The 25444-nt window shown below is 50.6% G+C and overlaps 1 protein-coding gene across 1 annotated transcript in view; it reads right to left on the bottom strand.

The window, feature by feature from the left end:
* HTRA1 (HtrA serine peptidase 1) overlaps positions 1 to 21404 on the bottom strand; it is a 49488-nt gene extending 28084 nt beyond the window's left edge. Inside the window, exon 1 of the mRNA XM_031461924.2 lies at positions 20847 to 21404. Within this exon, the coding sequence (XP_031317784.2) occupies positions 20847 to 21318 (472 nt within the window). The 5' untranslated portion in view covers positions 21319 to 21404. The remainder of the gene's footprint in view (positions 1 to 20846) is intronic.
* Positions 21405 to 25444: the final 4040 nt, after the last annotated feature.

Raw genomic sequence — 25444 nt, 5'->3', positions numbered from 1 at the left:
AGGCTGGGCTGGGCTAACAAGATAACTCACAAGTCTAAGTATTGAAATACTGATCTGAGTTCTGCTGGACTAACTTGTAAATCTAAGTTAATTAGTGTTGGTTTGCTGTTTACGTTTTTTTGCTAGCCAGCTGGATTTTCAAAGATACATAACTGGCTTTGGAATGTTGGTTTGCTGCCTCCCCGCCTCCACTTTTGTGATGATAATGCTGCTAAAGCTGTTCCATGCCTATTGGCCGAATACCCCAAGCTTGTACTTTACCCTATAAAACCTCATGCGCACGTCTTGGAGGTGCTCAGAGCTTCGGAGCAGAAGCCCCTCTGAGCCCGCCGGCGTAATATATCTAAGTACTCCAACCCTCCGAGTGGTGCTTGTTTCTTGACTGGCCTGTCGTTTCCATAACAAGAGCACAGGTTCTGGTCTCAGAAGGACTGGAGTGTGACACCTGGCGTAGGATTTACTTGCTGTGTGACCTTAAGTGTGTGAACTAACGCCTCCAAGTTTTATCCCTTCGTCCATAAAATGCAATGATGATAACACCTACTACATGTGTTTCTGGTGCTGATTTTATGAGCTCCTGTATATGATGAAGTGCTTGGCCAAGTCATGGCATACGGTTTAAAAATTTAAAAAAAAAAAAAAGGAACTGGTGAAGGTGCTGCTCAGGGGCAGCCCTGGACAGGTGTGAGCACCACACACCTCAGCGGCACAGCAGAGAAGCGAAGGGAGAGGTGAAGGCGTCCGGAGAACCACTCTCCCCACCTTGGCACATTTATGCGCGTCCTGGACACGCCCCCCAGCAGGGCCATTGTGGCCACCAGCGCAGAGGCAGCAGGGGGAAGCTGTGTGGCAGGCCAGCTTTTCTGGCTGTGACGTGTACCTCTGTTGCCCAGCTTATGAGAGCACCTCACAGCCATCTCAGACAGAGACAAGGAGCTGGGTCAGCAGAAGAATCCAGCATGAACGGAAGCTGAGCTGCACCAGAAGGAGACAAATACGACCCCCTCTGCAAAGCGAGGGCCTGGTTCAGTTAGGCCAGAGCTCACGTGGTGGAAGGTAATGAGGCTGAGAGGTCTCAAGCAGGGTCGAGGCCTGGCCCTTCTAGCTGCTCCACTATTGAACAGAAAGTTGGAATGAGCTGGCATTCAGAAAGCTGGCAATTCAGAATTCAGAAAAGTGAAAGGTAGGTATTTTCTACCTTCTTGATTAATGAAAAAAGAGAAAAAGCAAAAATGACCAATATAGGGAATCAAAGAAAGATCACCCCTGCAGACCTTACAGACATTAAAAGCAGGATAAGGGAGTATTATGAATGAACTTACGCACGTACATTCTACAGCTTATGTGAAATGGACAAATTTCTTTTAAAGACATAATTTATCAAAGCTCACTCAAGAAGATATTGATAACTTGAATAATCCTACGTACCTATTAAAGAAATTGTATTTATCGTTAAAAATGTTCCCACAGAGAAAATGTCAGGCCCATGTGGCTTCATTGGTGAATTCCACCAAACGGTTAAGAAAGAAGCAACATAACACTTCACAAACTTTCTCTAAAAACAGAAGGGAAACACTGCTCAGCTTACGTTATAAAGTCAGCATCACCCTAATATAAAATCCAAAGATATTATAAGAAAATTATAGACTAATATCCAACATGAACATAGACTAAATGTCCTTAAATTTTTTAACTAACAGAATTTAGCAATATAATAAAAAGGATACCATATCATTACCAGGTGGGGTTTATCCCAGGAAGGGATGAATAAGGTAGGTGTAGCGTCTGAAAGCCTAACAATGTAACTTACTGCAGTAACATACTAAAAAAAGAAAACCCAATCATCTCAACAGATGCAAAAAGAAGAGCTGACATAACTGAATATCCATTCATGATAAAAAAAAAAAAACACTCAGCAAACAGAAAGAGAATATATGCAAGACCTTACACTGAAAGCTGCAAAACACTGCTGAACTGAATTAAAGAAAACCTAAATAAATACTTAGGGGTCAAAAGGCTATTACTAAGCTATCAATTTTCCTAAAATTGCTCTACAGACTCAATATACTCCCAAAGAAAATCCCAGCAGGAGTTTTTGTAGAAATTGATAAGCTATTTCTAAAATTTATGTGAGAAGCAAAGAACCTAGGATATCAAAATAATTCTCAAAAAGAGAAAAATTGAATGACATACTACATGATTTTATTTTAAACAGAAAAATTCTGAAAAACTAAGATTAGAAGAATGTTGAGTCACATTTTACAAAAGACAGATCTTTCTACTTACCTAATAAATATTTATCACTGCTGATTTTTAACATAACAAATGACCCATTAAGAGTAGCCAACATTTGCCAGGTTCCCATCCAAAGACAGTAAATTATTCATCTTTCCTCTTTATGAACTACTACTCATGCACAAAACTCCACAAATGTTGCTTCCTTGGAACCCATCATCCCTGGAGTTTTACAGATAATACTTCTTAACTACTTTCAACAACTTCTTTATAGGAAGAGAGATATACACACAGTTTGAGAACCACGTGTCCTGGACACGCCCCCCAATAGTGTTAAGTTTCAATAATTATTATCAAAATTGAATAAGAGACACTTCCATTATTCAGTGCTTACTGATAAGAGCCAGGCACTAAGTGAAGTACTTGACACACATTATCACAAGGAAGAAAATTTGTTGCAGTGAAAGTGTAAATCACAATGAGAGGACTATGAATCAAAGGACAGACTTTTATCTGTATTTCTCTCAAAACGTTTCAGGGCGGAGGGTATAGCTCAAGTGGCAGAGCGCATCCCCAGTACCTCCTCTTAAAAAAAATAAAATAAACCTGATTACCCTCCCCGCCCCAAAAAACAAAAACAGAAAAGGTTTAGCACACAATTGCATACGCGCTTTAAATGCATTGAAATGTGTGTTTCTTTCAACTTTATGGCAAAAATGTCAGGTAAAGATTAGATGTGAGGCAGAAGAAGAAAGAAATCTTTCCAGTCCTAAGGCTGTGGTTCTCAAACTCTGCAGCGAGCCACCCCCGAGTGCCACAGCAAACCCACAGGATATTCCAAGTTTTCTGGGGAAACACAGTGCTGCTTGATACCCTGGACTGTCAAGTATCTGGTGGACACCCTGAGAAGAAGCTTTAGGTTGCTCACAGAGTTGAAATCAGATTGTGCTACGTTCTTCTGATGGTCCCATATCTTTGTGGATTTGGATTTCTGGTGGTCACTGTGATTAAAAGCAAGTACCATACAAAAATCAATGCTGAACTGGAAATGGGGTGGTGGGATCCAATCTGGTTCCAAGATTTGAGAGACTGTATGGCAGCCAACAGGCGCACACTGACCACTTGTAAGTAATTGTGGATATTGAATAATGCAATTAAAATGTCTTTTTTTTTTTCCTTTTTTTTTTTGTCAAATGACTACCGTGTTGGAAGGATGCAAATACTTATTAAGTTGTTGGGACCTAATTACTTGACAAATGAAACAGCCAAATCCTTCTGTTGGCCCAGGTTGGGTGGATGGTGGGGCGTGAAAAATTACTCAGACACCAAGAGTGTCACAAACCATGCAAGTCTGGGAACCTCAGCCTGATGTCTCTCGCGCTCTCTCCAGCAGATAATCCTGACTCCGGCACAGCTGCCACAGTTCGGAGCAGAAGTGCATTTACAGGAAAGGTAAACAAGGCTGCGGCTTAGAGCCCGCATTCGCCCTGCGAGGGCCCTAGCCAAGCATTCGGTGGTCAGAGGCTTCTGGGACAACTGTAGAAGGAAAATATTTAAACTGCAGTGTCTCGTTCCCTCTGTCACACATCTTCTGTCCTGTCCGAGAGGCTGTGGGCATTTGGGAACGTGGCTGAAGGGAAAATAAAACCGAAGGGATCATCTTCTTTGGGTTTAATGATGTATATTCATGTGCTTTGAAGTCACTTCTGCATCTAGTTAAGTTACCTGTCCTGGGACAGAAATGGTTTCCAGGGACACTGACACTGCCACCCTGCCTGCTCCCCTACCTGAGGCCAGAGGTTACACATATGGACCACACCGATCCATTCTGGAAGTATGTGGGCAGCAGAGAAGTATGCCCGGAAAGACTAAATTACTAATACGAGTAATAATAATAATCATTCTTGTCTCTCCATAGGAAACATTACAAAATATGTCACATGAAAAGCTGATCAAAGAGCCTACAGCCGAAGAGTGGGGGAGGGAGGAGTATTTTAAAGGTGAAGGTCCACCTGGTAGTTACTAACAACATCATGACATTTTTCTGGGTTGTGTGGAGTTTGTAGTATTTGCCCACTTCATACAATTTTAATTTGTGGCAGTTTGTTTTTTCAATCTAAATAAAGAATCATTTCCATGCCTAAGGTTGCATTCATAATTTTGAATTCTTTTTCTTAAAAAGGGTGCCCCGAATCGTACAAGTTTCAGAGCCCATCAAACCTGGATCTGCCAGGGGAAAGGTAGGCATGCCAATCCCCGCCCAGGTGGCGGGACACCCTCGCGGCTCCCTGACCCTCCAGAGCACATGGCTGGCTCACAGGGTAGAATGGAGACGCCTGAACCAGGCCAGCAGGACACCTGAGCTGCCCCTACAGGACACCAGCTGGGCTGCCAGTCACCGACCAGTCACCATGGCCAGCGTGGGACAGATCCACTTTAGAAGGACCAAGGGAGCCCTCCAGAGCAGCCCCTGCTCCACGTCAGTGCAGGTGCCCCAGACCCAGCTCCAGTCATCCTAGAATTGGATCTGGATGTTCTGCCCCTCGGCTCTGTCCCTTGTCCCTTCTCCATGCTGAGCTGCCACCTGGCGTGGCAACTCGGGTTCACAAACTCAGTGTGTCTGGGAGAGACGGGCTGAGCTGAATCCCCACCCCAGTTCCTTCTAGCAGGATTGGCAGGGCTGGGAAAGGTCACCAGGTTCTTTGTAATTCCAGGGCAACTCCAGTCCTGACTCTGCCCCTCACAGCTGGGTCACTTCAGGCAGTGGCCCTCCCTGTCCAAGCCTCGGTCTCTCTCCTCCTGCAACGTGGAGCTAAGACCGCTTCTTCTGGGGACTGGGGGTTCTGAGTGAGAGAAGCAGGTAAAGCACTAAACTTCATGCCCATCTTGAGGCCACAAGGTCGCCTGCCAGCTCTCAGCCCTGCGCTCAGCCTCCCAGGTACAATTCAGCCCCTCCGCGAGGCACTGCTCATACTTCTGCAACGTCTCAGAATCCCACCTTTACATTCTAACTCAGGCAGGTCTGGCCTGTTTTCGAAGTCTCCCCCAACAAAATTGCCACTTGGGGTGCGTGAACTTAATGCAGGACCCCATGGCATCCCTGTCTCCTGTCTCCCCCACAAGCCACTCCAGCCCGTAGCTCTGAGTCCCCAGCTCTGCCTCCCAAGACACCTTAATGCACAATCTCCACTCCTGCAAACCTCTTGCCAGACCTCCAGAAATACCACGCTCCACCCCGCCTCCTTGCATTCACATCTATTTTCCTTCCTGCCTAAAACTCTTATTCCCCTCCCCAGCACCTGGTCAATCCTACCCAACTTTCAGTCTTGGCGGTAAAGTACTAACACCAGCAAGAATAATAGCATGCATTTACAGAGCATCCCCTGTGCGTCAAGCACAATGCTCAGCACCGAATACATTTTTCTCTAGTTATTCCTGCAAACCTGCAGGGTGGATCCCCCTGTCTACAGAGAGATGAGGAAACTGAGGCTCAGAGAAGTCAAGCACGTTGCTCAAAGCTTCAGAGCTGGGGACCAGGAGAGGCAGGAGGCTGACCCCATCTGTCCGGCTCCTGGGCTGGAGCTCTTTGCTCTGCATCTGCGGCCTCGCTTCCAGGTCCCAGCCCTTTCACCCCAGCCTCCGGCCCCCTGTGGCCCACACAGTTGTGGGAACACACTTCCCACTCCCAAGCCTGAGAACTCAGAGCCAGGATTCAGGATTAACGACCCAACCTTCGCTTCCAGCAAGAACAATCGCGCCTTCCAAATTCTCGACTGAGTCGATAAGTAGAGCTAATTTGGAAAACAGAACGCAGTGTATTCGAGGGAAAAGGGATGAATCCTCCTTTATTCAACGGGAACAGCATGTTCCCCAAATTCAAATCAGCTGCAGGAGCAGATTGATCAAATCACTCGCATTTTAATGCACTGTCCTATATTCAGGACCAGCTAGATGATTTGCAGAGCCCAGTGCAAAAGGAAAATGTGGGGGCTCCTTGTTTCAAAATTATTATGAATTCCAAGATAGTCACAGCAGAGCATTAAACCATGCAGCGTCCTCCTAAGCAAATCCAGCGGGACTGGACAGGTCGCACACCCGTGAAACCGGCCCTACCTGTATTCCAAAGTCATTTGATTTAAAATCCAAAATGCCCATGAAATACTGAGAAGCATCACATTTGCTCAGGACCTGATAGAGATGCTGCCTTAATCTGGTTGAGCCCAGGAGTCAGCCTACAGGGGCGGAGGCAACACTCCAAGAACTGGGAGGCAGGTGCCCATCTCCCATGACCTAGGATGCTGAGCACAGCTCACAGGCCGTGAGGCCAGCCCCCTCAAACCAAAGGCTGCTCCACTTTAAAATAAGGAGGCTCAACCTAGTGGCTTCCAAGGTCCCTCTCAGCTCCACGGAGTTAAGGGAAGAATTCACTCAGGATTTTTAACCTAATTTCTTCAACTTTAAGTGCCAGCAAAGATATTCATATTTTAAAGACTACTAGTCATAGCACAGCCCAGTCCTGACAACTGACAGGATGCTGAGAAAAGGACAATATGGGAAGAAACTCCACCAAAATGATGGCTGGATGCATCCAGGGTCTGCTCACCAAGGGACTATGGCAGGCCGGTCAGGGCAGCCACCCTCCTGCACTTGCCCCAGTCCCCCTGACGCCTCCCGTCCTTTCTGTGGTGTGGGCCTGGGTATAAGTGACAAAGGAAATACAGTTCTTTTGAAGGCAAGGACACAAATGCATTGCACAGAGGAGGCTGGAAATGAAAGCCAATGAAAAACATGTTCCCATTTTCATATGAAGGACCAGGAGAAGTAATTACCCTGAGATGCCAGCTGGGACCCACCACTGCTCTAGATTCAAAGTCTTGCCCAAAAGCCTTGGGAAATTTCTCTTGGCCACCAGCAGACACAGCCAGCCAGTCTCCTACAGGCTCAGAAACTGTAAATAAAGGAACAAACACAGCAGACTCCCAGTGGGGCGCCATGAACACTTTAAATAGCCACTGAGGATGGTTCAGTTGAGTAAGGGTCTGGGACACACTCCTCAGCTGTCATCAGCCACCCTCCCACAGCCCCAACACCCCAAGCAGGAGCTTCTCCCCCCCCCATATGGGATCCAGTTTCTGGAGCCCCATCCTCCAAGTGCCAGCCTAGATTCAGGCCTAGAATCCAGTGACACCCCAGAACTCTTTGCCATGGGGCTGCAGGCGGAGGCTGTCTTCTTCCTCATCTTTAGGTGGTCCCGGGGTCATGTCCGGACATTTCTTTGTCCCCAGTACGGTCAGATTGATCATAACTACAAGGAGGCTACTGGATGTTAAATAAATCCAGGCCCAAATCCAGAGGGATCCCACCAGGAGGAAATTATCACACTCCAGGCACATCGTCACAAGGGCCCGGGGCCCATGTTCACCCACTCTGTTCTTTTACAGAGAGGCCATGTGGAGCCTGGCAAGGCTGGGGGTGCAGGTGGGGAGGGGACACAGGGATGGATCCAAAGCTTTTCCCTCTACTTCCCCTGTGCCTACTGCCCAGAGCCAAAGGTCCCCACACTTCTGATGGGGCAGGGGTGTACCTGCAGGGAGACAAAGCAGCAGAGAGAAGGAGCGGCTGCAGTCCAAGGCCGGCTGATGCGGGGGCGCCTGCAACAGCCAGCCGCTGGCACCGCGGAAAGAGAAGCCAGAAGACTGAGCTTTCCACTGCCCGCCGGGGCCCCGCCACGCTTCTCCCACACCAGGACCTTTGTGGCAGGCCTGGAGTCTGGCCTCCAGAACCTGGCCAAGCGCGGGCACCCGAGGCCCAGGTGGGACACCTGTCCCAGGTGTGCAGGCGTGTGGCGACAGGCCCAGGAGACAGGCCAGCAGTTAACTAACCTGACACCACACAGCTGGGAGAAGGGCTGGCCCACCGTCAGGGAGAGCACGGGGGATGCTTTTTCACTAAGAAAAGCTCTCTTTGTGAGTCTGCGTGATGAATTTGAGAATTACCTTGAAGGCAGAGGAGAAGTCCAGCCCAGCGGAGGGGAAGAAAGAGCAGCAGGCAGGCTGCGCTGAAAGCAGCCAGGACAGCGGAGAAACACAGTGCTTCCTCCTCTTCCACTGAACTTTGACTACTTTCTCCCTGAGGGTCAGGAGAGGAATCTTTTTAAACAGGTTCCTAATGGGTAATGACGCATGAACTGTAAAGGGGATGGGGCCTCCTTTGGCAAGAGCTGGGGCCTGGGGGAGGAAAGAAAAGCACAACCCAGTGAATGCAGCAAAGATGCCCAGCAAGACTCATTTTCTCCATGTCTGCAGTTTGAGTGACTGCCTTCTGTCTGTCCCACTCCATTGAATTCCAAGGAGACTTGTCAGCCATAGCGGCAACCCAGAGTCTGGCCCAGCGCTGGTCTGGACCATGAAGGCAGCAGAAACAGAAGCGAGACCTTGCACATTCCAGAAAACCAGACCCCCATTCTAATCGGTGCTGCGGCTGCAAATTCCAGGGCAGAGGGGCCCATGCAACTAGGTTTCTCTGAACCCTGCAGAGAAAATGCACTAGCAGGAGAAAGGCATTGCTTGTGGCCAAGGCAGCTGGCTGAAGTCTGAAATCAACCTGAATGTCCCGCACATCACTGGGGCCACTGTCTGCAAATCAAAGGGAGAAAGAGATGGTAAAGACGCAGCTTTGGAGACAAGCTTCCCATGGCCAAAGGCCCTCAGCCTTATTTTTCTTTTCTTAATTTTTTTAATTGCAGTATAGTCAGTTTACTATTTTTCTTAAACTGAATTCGCAAGTAGCAACTGTTTTTTGGGTTTTTTTTCTTTAAGATTCAAAATGGAATGGCGGGCTGTTGCACTCCCTGCCATTTGCACGGAAATAAATAAAATTCAGGAGAGCGAGGTGTGACCCATTTCATCCCTCCTGATGAATAAAGAGGGAAGGCGGCAGAGCCTGGGCGCCCGGCCTCAGTCTCCTGCCCACACTGGCACATCCAAGCGCTGGCAGCCCCTCTTTCCACTGCAGTTCCCAGACGGCGCAGGGTGGGAAAAGCTCACCCGACGCCAGACCTCAGCCTGCAGAGCCGTCCCCCACATCCATGTGCCCTGAGCAAATGACTGTTTGCAGGGGCTGGGCCAAGGCTGTTGTCGATGGTGCTGCAAAGACTTGGGCAGGTGAAGTGAAGGAAGAGAAAGGGCCACCCAAACAAGTCTAAGACAGCCTGCGGGTGAGGAACGAGCTTGGAGGGGCACCTGGCCAGCTGGCTGTCAGTTACCAGCACGGCCCAGTTCTGCAGCAACCACTTTCCCGGGAAAAGGTGGCTTTTCCAGAACAACGCGTCTATGTTTAAAGGTGCCTGTCTTTGATAATCACTTTTCAGTCTCACTGGCCAAAAAAAAAAGTCCTTGCTTGTAAACCTGTGGTGAATGTGGATTTGGTGGGTACTGTCACCTTTAATCGTCTTTGCTGACCTATTTTATGTATTAGGAGAAAAGTTTCCCATCAATTCCACCCCACAATGTCTTTTTTCGGAAGTCTCCTGGATGGCCGACATGGTGTCTATTATTATCCTTGGGGAAAAGGCTGACTGCTCAGTCCACAAAAACGCTATTAACTCTCCTCTTGATAAGCATCTGGCTCTGGTCATGACCTTCCCAGATTTCTCAGCTGGGTTCTCTTCCTGCGCCAGCTCCTCCTGGCTGTTGTGTCTGAAGGAGCCAGGGCAGTTCAGGCTCCCGAATCGTCCAGCCACAAGCAGCGGGCTGGGAAGTGATGGTTCTGCTTATTAATGCGTCTGGGACAGGCTCCTGAGCTGTCAGCAGCCACCCTCCCACGGCCCCCAGTGGAGGAGGGCGGGCCTGGGGTTTGGGGTAGGAAGCTGGGAAGATGGGGGGGGGGGGGCTGTGAATCAAGACCCTCCATCCAGGAAGGGGACCGTTCTTCCTGAGAAGTATCCCCTGCCCATTTGCTTGAGGTGTGAGGAGGACAATGAGGGGGACTTATAAAACTGAGACAAAAGTCAGAAGGAATCTTCAGCTCACGTGAGAAGTGAAAAGTGGGCTTTCAGACCCAAGACAAGCCATTTCCCCTCTCTGGGCCTCAGTTACCTCGTCAGTAAGACGAGGGGGTAGGCTAGACCATTGCCGACATCCTTGCCAGCTCCAGAAAAAGTTACATGATCTAATAAATCTGAAAAGTGCATTTCCTGATCTTTTCCTTCCAGCATATAATTCCCATCTGTACAGAATACTCTCATTTTCAAGGCTGGCTTCCTGCATCCCATGCTCCAGTGTCTCCCGATAGAACAAGTCAGGGCCACCTCAGCCATCTAGACTTTCAAAGTGACTTTGGGGGCTGGGATTAGGGTTTCCCCATCAGGAAAAGGAAATAAAATAAAAGCATGGCCTTCCTATGTTCACACAACAGAATATTATTCAGTCATAAAACGAGATGAAGCTCGGATACACGTTGCAACATGAGCACATTATGCTGAGTGAAAGAAGCCTGTCACAAAGGACCACAAACGCATGATTCCTTTTACATTAAATGTCCAGAAGAGGGAAATCCATACAGACAGAAAGCAGATTACTGGTTGCCTAGGGCAGAAGGGAAGTATGGGGTGGCTGCTAATGGGTACTGGATTACTTTCTGGAGTGATAAAACTGTTCTAGAATTACATAGTGATGATAGATGCACCTCGCTGTAGATAACATAAAAACTCTCAACTGTACACTCTGAAAGGGTGAATTTTATGGCACGTGAATTATATCTCAATAGAAGTTCATTAAAAAAGAAAAAAGGGATCACTGTTTCTTTTTACTTCTTTAATGTAGCTACTAGAAAATTGTATTTTATACATGTGGCTCACGTTATATTTTGGTCTACATTATATTTTGGTCTATGTGTAAACAAACATTTGAATAAACATATTGTTCACTTTTCCAAACAAACACGGTCTGGCCTCCTCCTGCATCCTGGACAGAGCTGGCAGCCGGGAGGCTCAGGGCACAGAGCCCTGGGCTGGGTGGCCAGGGACTCAGAGTTTCTGACACAGCCGGGCTTGTGACCTCAGGCCTTCACGTCCCCTGGCTGGTCCTGGTCCATCGCCGAAAACACAAGTTTTGGATCAGCTGACCTGACAACCACACAATCCCCTTTCGGTCAGTCTGTAATCACAGCTCCATTCACAAGCAAAACCAAATTTTAAAAGTTCTCATTCTACCTCAAATGCTGCTTATCTTTTAAAATCAGTCAACCTGGGAATAAAAGTCACTTAAAGACAGACCACGTAATTTACTGACTGAGCAGAGCGGCTGGTACCGCCCTATTCCATTTATCCTGAAGGATGTCTTTTGGGAGAATTTCTTCTTGGCTGCCCCAGCTTCCAGTGATTTAGGAGGTTGATAATTCTATAGCTGAGAGCAATGAATATGGGTCCAACCCCCTAGAAAATAATTTGGCAACATACACCAAAGGACATAGAAAGTCCTCACCCTTCCATCCAGCCACTGCACTTCTTAGGATCTATCCCAAAAGAACCACCCTAGTACAGAAATAACCATGAACATGAAAACGTTTGTTTCTGTATTGTCTACAATAGCAACCAGGGCCCAAATGGACACAAAGAGGGACTAGTAAACCAAAGCATGGTGCTGCTCGGGACAGAAGTGATGAAGCTGCTGGAATGATGGGGGAATCCTGCATCTTTTGTCTTCTTTCATTTTCAACGTAACAAGTTCTCTTTATAACTTTTTTAAAAAACTGGTACAGTGCAATATGCCATCAAATGTATGAATGCATTTCTCATGATATCGGAACAGTACAGTGAAAAGTTAAAAAGAGCCTTTATGCTAAGAGAGGAAAATCTTGGTACAGTCATCCCAAAGAAAATCTAACCACAGCTTAAAAGACATTGAAGCGTCTTAGCGCTGACTTATCTGGCACATTTACCAGGCTGTTTATACTGATTTCTTTTCCTTTTAGCAAGAGCACTGTAATTTTGGTTCAAGGGCATTAATATGTGCTTATAACTCTTGAGATGAGAAGTCAGTCATTACATAGATAGCTTTTTGGTCATCTTCCAACCCAAAGAGGGGATTTTTGGGGTGAGGGGTGGGAGGAGTTTTCTTCAGCATCATTGTTTAGTGGGAGACTAAGTGGAAGCACCCGGTTTCTCTGCCTCCTGGGAAAATCATGTGCATGGACCCTAGCCTGTCCCAAATACCCACCAGCTCCAGCAGAAAGGTGCAGCTGAGGTGGGCAGGGCTCCAAGGCTCTGCCTTGGGCCTCAGGATGGAGTCCACACTGGCCAACAACCCTGCCTCCCTCCCCGATGAGCTAAGCAGCTTGTGAGAGTCATATTCCCTTTGGATGCCTCTCTCTAAAGTGACGGGTTGGGCCATGGGAACTGCGAGAACCTTCCGCACTTAGATTTTGTGCTCTGGGATTCTGTCCATAAGCCAACTGGTGGCTTCGGCCAGTCAAGAGCATCTCTGCAGGGAAGGAGGTGTCTCTGTCCATCAGATCCCAGAAAACATGAAAACGGGGAGTTGATGTGGTTAGAGGCGGGCTGTGGAAGGCAAGAGCACAGTGATGCTTTTCAGAGGACGGAGGACTGTATGGGTGGCCAGCGGTGGGCACTCCAAGAGAAGAGACCTGGACGACAGTACTACAGAACCCCACAGACGGGAAGATGTCAGAGCACATGGGGCCCTTCTAGGTGGTCCCGGGTTCTTGCCCTTCCTCCTGTACCTTCTGTGCTATGACCAGACTTTTCCTCCTGGGTGTTTGCCAGTGAGGGCTGAACCATACTGAGCTACATTTTTCAGAGCCAAAAATGTCAAACTGGTGGAGAAATGTCAAACTAGGATCTAAGAAACCTCAACTTGGGCCATTTCTTGACCAACAAATGTTCAATAGGAACTCAGCCTGAGGAGCTCAGAATACAGACTACAGCTTCCCCGATAAGGAGCATGTGTTCTCTAGGATGTAGGCACAAGAGATGGTTGTGTGCCCTGTATAATATTTGGATGCTAGTGTTTTGAGCCAAAGCATTCTGCCATGGGAGATGATGGTAGTGAGCTCTGCTTTTGGCTTCCCTGAAACAGAAGGTCAGTGCTTGACAAGTCCAGAGGTGACCCAGGTCTTGGCACCCAGGAAGCATATTATTTTCTCCATATTTCTGGATCCCGTGTTTGGTGCTGGTTCTCCCGGGAGTCCTGGAAGAGTCTGGCATTGCCAATTCGAGGTCCTAATTCCTTGCAACCTCAGTGCTCCAGCACCGGAAGTTGACAAAGCACCTTCACACTCATTATCTCATCTGACCCTCACAGTGTCCTTCTGAGGTCTCCTTGGCAGCACTGTTATCCCCTCGTTGTAGATGAGGAAACGGAGGCCAAAGGGAGTTGGCAACTAAAAGGTCCAAGATGAGGCTAGAACACTCAGAGGCCATAAAGGAGACAGCAGTTCAGAGCTTCAGAAGAGACTCCAGAAACTTCAACATTCATCTTCCAGGAATGGACAGACCAAGCAGGGAGACGATCAGTAAGGACACAGTTGACCCGAAAAGCATTATCAATCCCCAAGACCTAACTGAGGCTTATGGAACACTCCACACGACAAGAGGAGAAGAGGCTGCTGTTCATATGGGACGCTCAGCAAGAGAGACCGCATTCTTGACCCGAAAACACATCCTAACAAATTTAAAAGAACAGAAATCATACAAAGTCTGTTCTCAGACTGCAATGAAACTGAACTAGAAATAACAGAGGAGAGCTGGGAAAGCCCCAAGACTCTGGAGATTAAACAACACGCTTCCAAGTAACACTTGAGTCAAAGAAGTCTTGAGGGCAGCTGGGGGTGAGGCCAACTTGGGCTCAGATCCTGACTCTGTGTCGTCCTCCCAGGTCGCCTTGGACAATTATCGGTCACTGCTTGGAGCCTCACCTATTTCCTCTACTAGAGGACGAGATAACGCTCCTCCCTCCCTGGGTGGCGATGAGGGAAGCACAAGGTTGGCCCGTAACACAATGAGCACACACCCAACCCCCTGAACACACCCAGCGGTGGTAGCTTTCACGTCCCTGTTCTGCCCAGTGCTGTTCCCCACCAGCCGGCTGTGCTGGAGAACCCCGTCCCCTATCTTACCACTCCCCGACCCCATACCAGCTCACTCTGCCAGAGAAAAAGAAAAGCAGATGTGACCCTGAATGCTGAGACTTCTCTCCTCTGTACCAGTTGGCAGCCATCTGTCTGGGCAACCCCAACTGGCAGAAGAAGCCTCTGTGTCCATCCATCCCCACCAAACGGTGACTGCCACTTGGAATACTGGCACCAAAGAGAGGGTTCTCCTAGTCATGGGGTGTGAGATGACTCAACTGTTGGATGATCCAGTAAAATCTCACCCGAGACTATGTGAAAGGGAACTCTACTGCAAATCTCGCCAAACTCTGAGGAAAAAAAAACAAAACACCCAGCTCATCATGCAGACAGGCCTACTGTCTTCTTCTCAAGATCTGATTGCACAACTAATGAAAAAGATGTTTCCTGAAGTTTGAAAATGTTGCACAAGGCTCTGACTCATTAAGACAGGGCTTATTCAAATTTGAAAATTATCAAAAATTCCAGCCACTACAATATGCCTTCCAAAACCATCATGTGCCCAAGGAGACATGATTATCTCCTGGTGAGGGACCAGCTGCTGTCACGTGATGCTGTGGAGGACTGTTTTTATGGAATGCGCTGACTTCACACTTTGTCCTAGGAATCTAAAATAATAGGTTATCTGTAGACTCCCAAATTTTTTTTTCCTTAAGATGTGACAAATCTTTCCTCGTGAAGAAGTCCCAAAGCATGGAAACCAAACAAAGCATCATTCAAGAAGGTCCTGGGGCTTCTATATCCCGCTGTCTCTGGAGCATCACCAACTCAAGAGTGACATTTGTAAAATCCCAGGGATTCCAGACACGCAGCTCTTCATTCAAGAGAAGTCACACATGCCTCAGACGAACCAGACAACAACTGGGGGTTTCAGCAGGTGACAGCCAAGGTGGTATCTGACTCCCTCTGCCCAGAGAAACTTTTCTAACGTATTCACTGGCAAATTCCAAGGCAGCCTCCAGCACACAGGTCCCACATCACCCTCCTTCTCTGTGATGCCGTCTTTAAGCCACCTGCCCACCTTATCCGCAGGGAGACATCCTCACTGCACTTCTCCACTGAGCTGACTCCTTGTTAGATGTCTTGATGATGGGGATGGTGATGGTAAATGTTATTACAGCTAATATTGACCCAGTTCTAGTAATGCACTGGGCACAGCTCTAAGCACCAAAAACATATAATTGAGTGCTTCCATCTTTCAACAATCCTGGGACATGCGTATGCGATGTATGTATTTTTATTATTTTACTGATGAGGAAACAAGAGACTTGGAGAGTTCGTCACATACAAGTCACACATTTAGAAAGTGGTGATCTGACTCCTTAAGCCGGGTATGATATGACCTATTACGAACTCCTTGAGATCATAGGCTACACAGCTTTACTCACCTGTAATTCCCTATACTTGGACCTTCTGAGTACACAGTAGGTGCTCAATAAATGCTCTGAATGAATTAAGAAATAGCACTCATGTCACTAATTCTGAAACCTGGACTCAGCAACCTTCCAGCAGCAACAGACATGTGTCTTCACTGCCACTCATTTCTGTCCTTCAGCAAGTTGTCCATTGGTACCTGTCGGTGGCTCTAGTCACATGTCACCCAGTAGCACTGGGCCACACCAACTTCCCGGCCATTTCTGGGAGCCTTCTGGAAAAGCATCTGGAATGGCTGTATGTCTCAGTTTCTCAGTAGAGATGGGGAAGGAAGGATAAAGGGCTCGGGGAGGATTCTCTCCCCAGAGGACCCATGCAGCCTGGCCTCAGAGCCCCCAGGTCAGCAAGGGGCACCAGGTTCAACAGAGCTTATACCTTGGGGCTGGGCATGTCACCACGGTGGCCATCCAGGGGCTTTCAGCAGCCGGCACAAAGTTGCAGTGCAAGGTCACCAGGCCCAAGATGGGCCAAAGGCATTCAACACCAACCTTGGCTTGAATCATCAATAATTTGAGAAAAAGAAAGAACGCTTAAAGACGCCAGCCCAGGCTCTAAAACACTGATGAGGTTACCACAATTCTTCAGAGACTCATTTTCCTACAAGAATCACACACCATTCCAGCTAGAAGAGCCCTCGGAGAGATGTGGTCCAATCCCCTCATTGCCAAGGCTCTGAGAGGTCAGGGGCTGGTCACCTGGCCAGGTAACAGCCTAGGAAGGGTCAGGGCCAGTCTCCGCCTGCCGCCCCCTCCACCCCTTCCAAGGAACCCTCACCCACTGCCAAGCTTGATTTCTTCTTCAAATTAAGCCTGACCAGAGCTATTCACTTGAAATATAAGCTCATGGAAAGTCTGATTTCTCAATCCAAGGCATCAAACTGCGTCCAGGAGCACACAACGGCAAACGGACTCAGGATCCAGCCCCGCAGTCCCGAGGCTGTCGGGCGTCTGACCGCAGTTAGCTCATGGTCCCAGCCATAATCTCTTACTGAATGCAGTTATTTTAAGCGCTAATGCAACCTATTTACAGCCCTTCTGGATGGAATGAAGTTACTCAAACGCTTGGCTTCTATACTCTTGGCTTACTAATTTTATAAAACCTCAATATTTTAACTCTTTAGCAAAACCAACAGAGAATAAAAGACGATAATCAACCAGAGTGAGCCAAGCCTTATAAACTGTTCAGAAGACATCTAAGCCAGTGGTGGTTCTGCATCAGGAAGGCGTGACCGGCCTCCACCTTCAGAAGCCCTCCCTCATCAGGCCTGGCATGAGACCAGGATGGGGAGTTCCTGGGCTTGGAGACCTCGGGACTGCGGGCTGCTGCTTGAGGGGGGCTTTCCCGGAGTGAGTGCTAGGAGAAACGGACTAGACTCCTGACGTTTGGAGAGCTTTTTTCAGGCTCCCTTCCTGGCTTCCTGTCCATTTTTAGCAGAGATCTGCAAGGCTGCCCATTCTGGCTGGTCTGTTGCAATGTCTGGGAGTCCAGAGAGACCTTTCTCTCCCCAAGAGCAGAGGGTGGGGCCTGGAGCTCTGGTCTGCAAGCATCTTTATCACAGCCCCTTCTGCTTTTTTGCTTTCCTTCATCAAAGGCTGCCTTGAAGGCAACTGGGGGCCACAGTGTCCTCCAGCCCCCGCGCTGGTGGAGAGAGAGCTGTGTCGTGTCCTACATTTCATCTCAAGGCCACGGCCATCTGGAGCACTGTTTATTTCAGCTATTAGCTTCAGCTTAGCTGGGGTTGGCTTATAATCTCAGTTTCTCTGTCAACAGCACAGCATGGTGATTATGAATGGGCTGTGGACCAGATGCATGGGTTCAAGTCCTGGGCGAGGTGCTGCTCTGGGACTCTCTCTCCCAGCTATAACACAGGAAGGACTGCAGGACACCCTCCCAGGGTGGTGAGAAGAATCAAATGGGTTAACACGTACCTGGCACATAACAAGCACAAAATGTATGTGACCCTCACTATCAGACTATTATTAATTGCAATTTCTTTCTTTTCTGTAATCCCCTGACTGGTATGTAATTTTTGCATTAAACTAATCCAAACTGCTCCTGGTGGCAGATGACAGCTTTGTTCTGTGGTATAACCATCTACTTTCTCATCCAAACCCTGACAGCAGTGTTGATTTCTGAAATAAATGATTTGCCAGCACATTTCCAGCACCATGATTAGAGGCTCTCTCTGAAGTCTTTGTTAAACAGCTTATAGATAAAAGGGCTGTCCTTTGGATGGTGACACATTTGCCATCCAACGATCCACTGTGGCTCCCGGGTGCCCCTTGCCGGCATTTCCTCCCTCCTGTCCGCCTGGCTCTCTGCTCCAGACAAACCCTCCTCATGATCCTGTGAGTCGTGGAGCCGCTCCTGTCTGGGGAGCTCCTTCTCCACATCCTCGCTCCAACTCCAGGCTTCTAGTCCAACAGCACCTCCTCCGTAAGGCCTCCCATGTCCACTCCAGCTAAAACAGCACTCCTGCCAAGCCTCTCAGCCAGAGCCGGCGGCCAATTCACCGCATTTAACAATGACGTCAGGTGACCTGCTCGTGGGCAGGGCTTCCACTGAATGAAGTCTTGGCTCCCAGGCTCCTGTCCTCAGAGGTACCTCCGGGAAGTCAAGGGCGGGTGGAGTGTTCGATGAGGGTGAAGGGCAGCAAAAGCGAAGCTTTCCATTGAAGAAAGACTGGATGGCCGTGTATCTCCAACACCTCTTGTTTCTCCATTCATTCACTTATTCATTCATCATCCACCCACCTATCTGCCAGGTGCCCCAATGTGCCAGGCAGACACACACAAGCAGTGCCAGGCACACTGCAGTGCTCAGTAAATATTTGCAGGAAGAAAGAGGGACAGAGGAACATGGCTTTGCACCCTGTCTGTCTCTCCGGCATTTCTAGACCGCCAAGCTTATCCTTCCATGGCTGTCCCCACACTGGCTCTCCCAGGAGCCTGCCGCAGGCCTGATGGCCAGTGGGAGAGGACCTGTTTCCCTTCACATGGTGACTATTAACAACTCTGCCAACTCCAAGGCCTGCTAAGTGACTCCACCTCACTGGCAATAAATTAGGTGTTTGGATAGTGCCAGTTACTCCAGGCCCCGTGCAGCGAGACTCCAAACAGTAACAGCTGGCTTGTTTTTGACAGAAGCGTACAATGTGCTTTTTTAAAGTCATCACCTCACACCCAGACTATTGCACTAGCCCTAACTCCGCGCCCTGGTACATTCTGCATTCCACCACTAGGCTGGTCCTATCCAGGAATTTTTTTTTTTTTTTTTTGAGCTGCCCTGGTTCAAGAACATCTGAGTACGCGTAGCACAGGCCAGCCTCTTCGGCCCCGGTACTCTGTGCCAACAGCCGGGTCACTCTGGATGCCTTCCCCAATCATTCCCAGCCACACCAATCTATTCACCACCTCCCAAACAAGACTTTGCTCAGCCTTCTCCCCAGGCCACCTGGGATGCACTTCCTGCCCTCCCCGCCCCTTCCCCCCCAGAAACTTCCTTTACCCTGCCTGACCTCTCTTCCCCAGCCTTGAGTTAAGCACTGGGTTGCTTTTGAGTAAGACTGTCTGGAGGTTCAAATTCCAGCTGAGTGGCCTTGGGCAAGCAGTTCCCCCACCCTTAAGTGAGAATGACAGCAGGGGCTCCCTCCTCGCCAGGTGGTGAACGCGAAGTGGGGTCACACCTGTAACACACCTGGCGCACGGACTCAGCACGTGTTTTCATGCCCATACCTCAGACGCTGCAGGGTCCCTTCTCTCCAGCATAACTCTCCTCCACCCTCTAGTCTGTTTCCTGAGGGCGGAGGCTGGCTCTCTGCTCCCCTGCTGCTGGAATACACCATCTCTGTCACCTACCCCATTCTAGCACCTTCCTCTCTGTGTCAGTCAAACTGTGCAGGCCCTACGGCCGCATTATTTTCCTACAAAGAAAACCTAGACCAGCCCCTCACGCTGGGCTCCCCGCTTTCCCTTTCCATGCACTGGCCACGGTGAGGAGGCAGCGTGTGGCTGCAGCCAAGTGCACTGCCAAGCAGGGCTGGCCCGTCCCTTCCCCGCTGGATTGGCCAACGCTGAGCTCCGTATTGTTTTTCCACATGGTCTCTCTGACTGGAGAGCAGAAGCATCTCTCCGGAAGGTCCCGCGAGAGAGTTAGACGATCGCTCCACCCTTCGCCCCATCACCACCACCTCCCCCGCCAAGACCGGGCTTGCTGATAGAGAAAAGATGCGTAAAGAGGGAAAGATGTACACTTCTTCCTCATCCCTAACCCTCCCTCCCCAACCCCTGCCTCTGCATTTTTCGTGATCCATTGCCACGTTCAGCTAATTCAAAAGGAGTCACTTTCATTTTTGTAGAGTTGGCTCAAAACGGGAAGCAAAGCAGTCAGCGACGCCGCTATAATGCCCGCGGTAGTAAACCGGTGCCTGCCCAGGGGGTCACCTGGGGAAACTGGGGAGCTGGACGGGCAGTACTGTTACTCTTAAATAAAAAGTTAAAGTTTTCAGTGACAGGATAAGTAATTTTTAAAAAATGAATGCATGCTTAATTTTAAAGGGGGGAGGGGCGCAGATGCAGAGAAGGAAGGGAAAGCCCCAGAAATTAGTCCTTGTCCCAACGCCTCGGGCTCGCTCAGTCCAAGGCACCTTTCCCAGCCCCGAACTTCTCTACTCTCTTTATGCCTACATTCCTGTCTTGTTTGTCCCCCGGGCCCTGATGCAGTGTGGCCCCCCGCGGGGCACCCAGCAGCCAGCCATTGAGCGGGATGTCCCGTCACCCGGGCTCCGGGCTCAGGGACAGAGCGCGGCCAGGACCCGCCGCGCGCGGAACCGACCCTGGGCTAGGTGCAAAGCTCGGTTCCGAGGAAGCCAGCGGAACGCTGCCACCCCGGGGCCAATGCCCGCCTCTCCCAGCCAGTGGGTACTCGGAACACCCCTCAACACTTCGCTGTCCGTCGGCCAGCCCGTCAGTCCCGCGGGGGCGGGTCGGGGACGGGGCAGGGAGACCCGGGAGCTCCCGGAGTGCAGGTACCTTGGCCGCAGGCGCCGCGCTGCAGGACGATGACCGGCGGCTGGTGCAGACTCTCGGAGCGGCGGCTGGCGGCGCGCAGCTGGCACAGGTTGCCGTAGGTTTTGGCGTCGCTGCCGCACACCGGCTCGCTGCTGGCGCACACGCAGAGGCCGGCCTGCGCGCGCCGCCGCACCGTGGCCGAGGCCGGCACCCCGAAGGGCACCACGCACTGCAGCCCCTCGCCGCACGGACCCTCCTGCAGACCGCACTCGGCCCCCTCCGGCGCGCCGCACACCTCGCAGCAGCCGCACGCGTCGCGGACGCGGCCGCCCTCGCAGTGTCCCGGCGGCGGGGCGCAGCGCGAGGGCTCGCAGCGCTCCGGACACCCGGCGGCGCCGGGCGCCGAGCGGCCGGACCGAGGAGGCAGCGCGGAGCCGGGCGCCGCGAGCAGCAGCAGCAGCAGCGGGAGGAACGAGGCGCGCGGGGGCTGCATGGCGGCTCCGACGGCAGCGGCGGCGGCGGGCTGGGCGAGGGCCTGGGAGCAGCGCCGGGGAGAGCGCGGGAGGGACTCGGAGCGAGCGGGTGCGAGTGCGCGCGGCCGCGCGGCCCAGCCCATTGGCCTCGCGGCGGTGACGAGCCGCCTTGGGGACGGGCACGGCGCCCGGGAGGGGGGCCGGCCGGATGGCGGGAGGGCGGGCGGGCGGCTGGACCGGGGACCGCCCGCGGCGGGGGCAGGGCGGGCACGCCTGGGCACGGCGCGGCTCGTGGGCGCGGGCGGGGCGGCGCGCGGGTGGGTCAGCCGGCTCTCGGGGCTCGGTTTCCCGGTCTACGCTTCCCACGTAGCCTCCTTTCGCGGTTTCCCTCCCCGCGACTCGCGACCTTAAAATGAAAAAGAGGCTCTACACAGGGGAACCGGCGGCGGCCCCGCGCGCGAGCGCCCGGGAAGGTTCCCGCAAAGTGCCGAGTTGGGGTCCCGCCCCGGCCGCGGGAGGGGCCGTGGCCCAGACCCCGGGCGGCGGTGACACCGCTCGCCCCGGTCACGCGCTCCAGAGGAGGAGGACGAGCATCTCTCTGGAACTGACCCCAGTGCGCGGCACGCGAGACCGTGACCGTGGACCCTGTGCAGCTGTACAAAGAAGGCGGGGCCCGTGGACCTGGCAGAAAGCCAGCGCCCAAACCCACCGTTAAGTGAAAGAAAGAGAAGAGCAGAAGTAATTAGAATATAATCTTCAGAATGAGATTCTTTTGAAAAGTTGTTATGGGTGGGATGCGTGCTTGTACATGTACGGAACAGCTCCGGAAGGAAACGCGAGAAGCTGATAATGCGCGGAGTCGGCGGGGGATTCTTGGGTGGGAGAGGGGCGTTGTAGTGTTTGAGTTTTTCACCACGTGCATGATTATCTCAATACATTGTTGTTATTAAATGGAAGAGTTCGCCTTTGATCTTGCACTTGAGAGACCTCAGTGCATCATTTGGGACAGATGCCAGTCTCGGCGTCCCCAGGAGGAGCAGTGGCGACCCTGGAGATGGGTCCCCATGCCCAGGCTGTGCCAGGCTGGTGGCGGCCTCCAAACCAACACCGAGCAGACGGGCAAAGCTTGCGCCGGAGGACCCAGAAAGAGGCGGGCTCGCGCAGCCTTGGGCCAGGCCGGGCAGAGGCTCCCAAGGGCGAGTGGGTACAATTGGGCTGAGACGGCCGCCCTTGGTGGGGAGGGGCGCTAGACGCTTAGTGACTTTTCACCATTCTTCTGTATTTGCGCACGTGGTACTTTTCCAACAAAAACAGTATAAAAGTAAAATCCAAATATGTATAACCCTCCCCCCCTCAGAGCACCTCCCAATGTGAGGTAAGTTAACATCCAGGGTCCAGAGGCATCCCTGGGACCAAGATCCCTGAAGAAGGAGGTCCAGCAGCCTGGGGCATGACAAAGACGTTGGGGTCCCCAATCGGGATCCCTAGACCCCATGGCAGTACTTCCTAAAGCCAGAACCTCATCCTTGTGGGAAGTGAGGCCTTCATCCACAATTCACTTAGCCAGATACTGATGAGGGCAATACCTCTGCTGATGAGAGGCTCTGAGTGCCTGGCTAGCTGTGATCGCCCCAAAAGGGGGTGGACTGGGTGAAGGGAATAATTAGCAAAGTCCCATCAGGAGATAAACACTTTCCCCACTGCAGTCCAGCGGGCAGATGAGATCAACGGGGCCTGAGGTGAATAAATTGGTGAAAACTTCTTTTCATCCCAATACTCGCATTTGACAGATGACAACACTGAGGGCCAGAAAGGATAAGTGACTGCCCAGAGTCACACCACAAGTTAAGAGTGATGGAGCCAGGACACCTTCTAAACTCTGCAAGCTCCCATTCCACCCTCCAGCCAAGTGGCCAGACTGCAGAGTGAACTAACCGATTCAAAACAAAATGTGACCACAGTTTATCCAAGCTCCTCCCTTGTCAGAGAATAAGTCCCTGAGGATCCCACTGAGTCCCCATCACTCCCTTGCCCCGTTCTCCATCCCATCCCCCCACCACACACTCTTTACTCCCCCAGCGCTGAATAACTTGCATTTTCTGGAGCATACCTTCCTGTTTAAAGTTTCTGTGCCTTGCTCATGCTCTCCTCTCTACCTGAAACGCCCTTCCTCCCCTCCAGTGTGAGTTACCGTGACCTAGTGAAGGAGGCAGGAACCATGTCATCTGATGGGCTTGGATCCCAGATCCCACTTTCGGTCCTTAATTCTGTGACTTTCTGCAAGTTGTGTAAGGCCCTCAGGGACCTTCACCAAGAAAATGGCAGTGACTGCGGGTCTCCCTGGAGCAACTGACCTAAGTGTGTTTTTGGCAATAGAATCACTCCTGTGATGGTTCACAGCCTAGAAGAGGTGTTTGACTGTGATGATCAGAAGTGCAAGCTGTAGACGCCACACGGCAGTTCTACCAGGGAAGCAAGATGTACCTTCCTGCCATTGAAAGCCATGCTGGTGGTTTCATCTGGAGGAATCAACAGAGGGAGGAATGGAAGACGGAGCAGTACCTGAGAAGCAGGATTGGAAATGCCCAAGATTTTAGAAGGACCACGATCACATCACGATCATCTCCCAGCTGTGAGTGCAGCTCACCTCCCTGCTCTGAAGGTAACACAGATCACTGAGGAGACAACTTGACCGGTGGTGTCCCAACAAGTCCATGGATGCTCAGTTAAAAAAAATTAAAGTCCCTCTAGAAGGATTATGGGAGCCCTGAACAGTCCACAGAGGATGTTCTGTGTTTGCCATTGTGTGTCCATGAGAGGGCACATTTGAAAGGACGCAGAATAAAGCAGGTGAAACCTGGCATCATGGGCTCATCACTGACCTTCCCTTTGTCATAACATCTCCGTATCTAGAAATAATGCTTTTGATCTGAAAGGGTTACTCTTTCTCTCCTTCATTTCTCCCCCACTCTGATGCCATTCATAAAGACAGTTTCTTAAAAGATGCATTTTTTTTAATACACCATGGAAAGTCATTTCTCACTCACTGGGTCTGGGCACAGATTCCTAGAGAGGATTTTTCCAGAGAAAAGGGGGCAATTCTGAAGCCACACAGGCAAGTTCCCTGCCATCCTCTCTGTGGCCCAGATTTACAGCTTGTAAGCCTTAATTTTGAACAAAGTCAAGTCTATTCATGAATAATGAACAATGAAACACCATGGTTGCCAAAGCCTGGGTTAGGAAATGGGGCTTCTGCACTGGAACAAAGCAGACATGCCTGTGCTTCCCAAAAGGAGAAAGATCTCCCACGTGGGGCCTCCTGACTGCAGGAAGGACCCTGAATGGGTGGGGGCCCCTACTGCCTTTCCTAATCCACAGGACTGGAAGCTCAGTTCCTCAAGTAATATTCTGACTCTTCCAGTCTTCACACTCCCCTACGCCCTGATTTCTCTCAGTCCCACTCAAACGAAGTCCAGACTTCTTATCTTGATATCCAAAGTGCTCCATGCTCTCATCCAAGCTGCCCTCAAGCCAGGCTGTCCTCTGGTCGCAGGGGGCCAGATACCCTGAGTTTCCACTAGCACCCATTTCCCCCCTCTCCATAGTAACAGAACCCTGGCCCCCCAGATAAAAGGTGACCTCTGAGCTGGTTCTGGCTCCCTTTCCTCCTATCCCCTCCCGCCACTCCACAGTCAGAAGGCCATCACCTTCTGTGACGACAGGCACTCCCTGGTCCTGCTTCCCTGAAGACAGTCTGTGTTTAGTTCAAGAGAAACTTCTTGAGCATCTGCCAGACACTCTCCTGGACACTGGAGATGTGGTAGTGAATGACTGAGCCCCTGCCCCCAAGGAGCTCAAAGTCCAGCATTTCCTGCAGTGACGGGAACACTCTCTACTTGTGCTGTCCAGAACAGTAGTCACTATGTGTGCCTGCTGAGCATTGCACATGTGGCAAGTGGGACTGAGAAACTGAATTTTCTTTTTCTTTCATTTTAATTCATTCAAGTGTAGATAGCAGCACGGGTGCACCCCGTGAGCTACATGAAACCAGCGCCTGTTACACTGTAGAGAGAAGGATAAGAAAACACATGCAGGGGCACTGGGGAGAGGGGAAATCGGGATGTTAGAGAGGTACTGACTGAGCTG

Source organism: Camelus dromedarius, chromosome 8 (genome assembly GCF_036321535.1).
Source record: "Camelus dromedarius isolate mCamDro1 chromosome 8, mCamDro1.pat, whole genome shotgun sequence".
Lineage (NCBI taxonomy): Eukaryota > Metazoa > Chordata > Mammalia > Artiodactyla > Camelidae > Camelus > Camelus dromedarius.
This window is presented reverse-complemented; position numbering and strand designations above follow the sequence as displayed.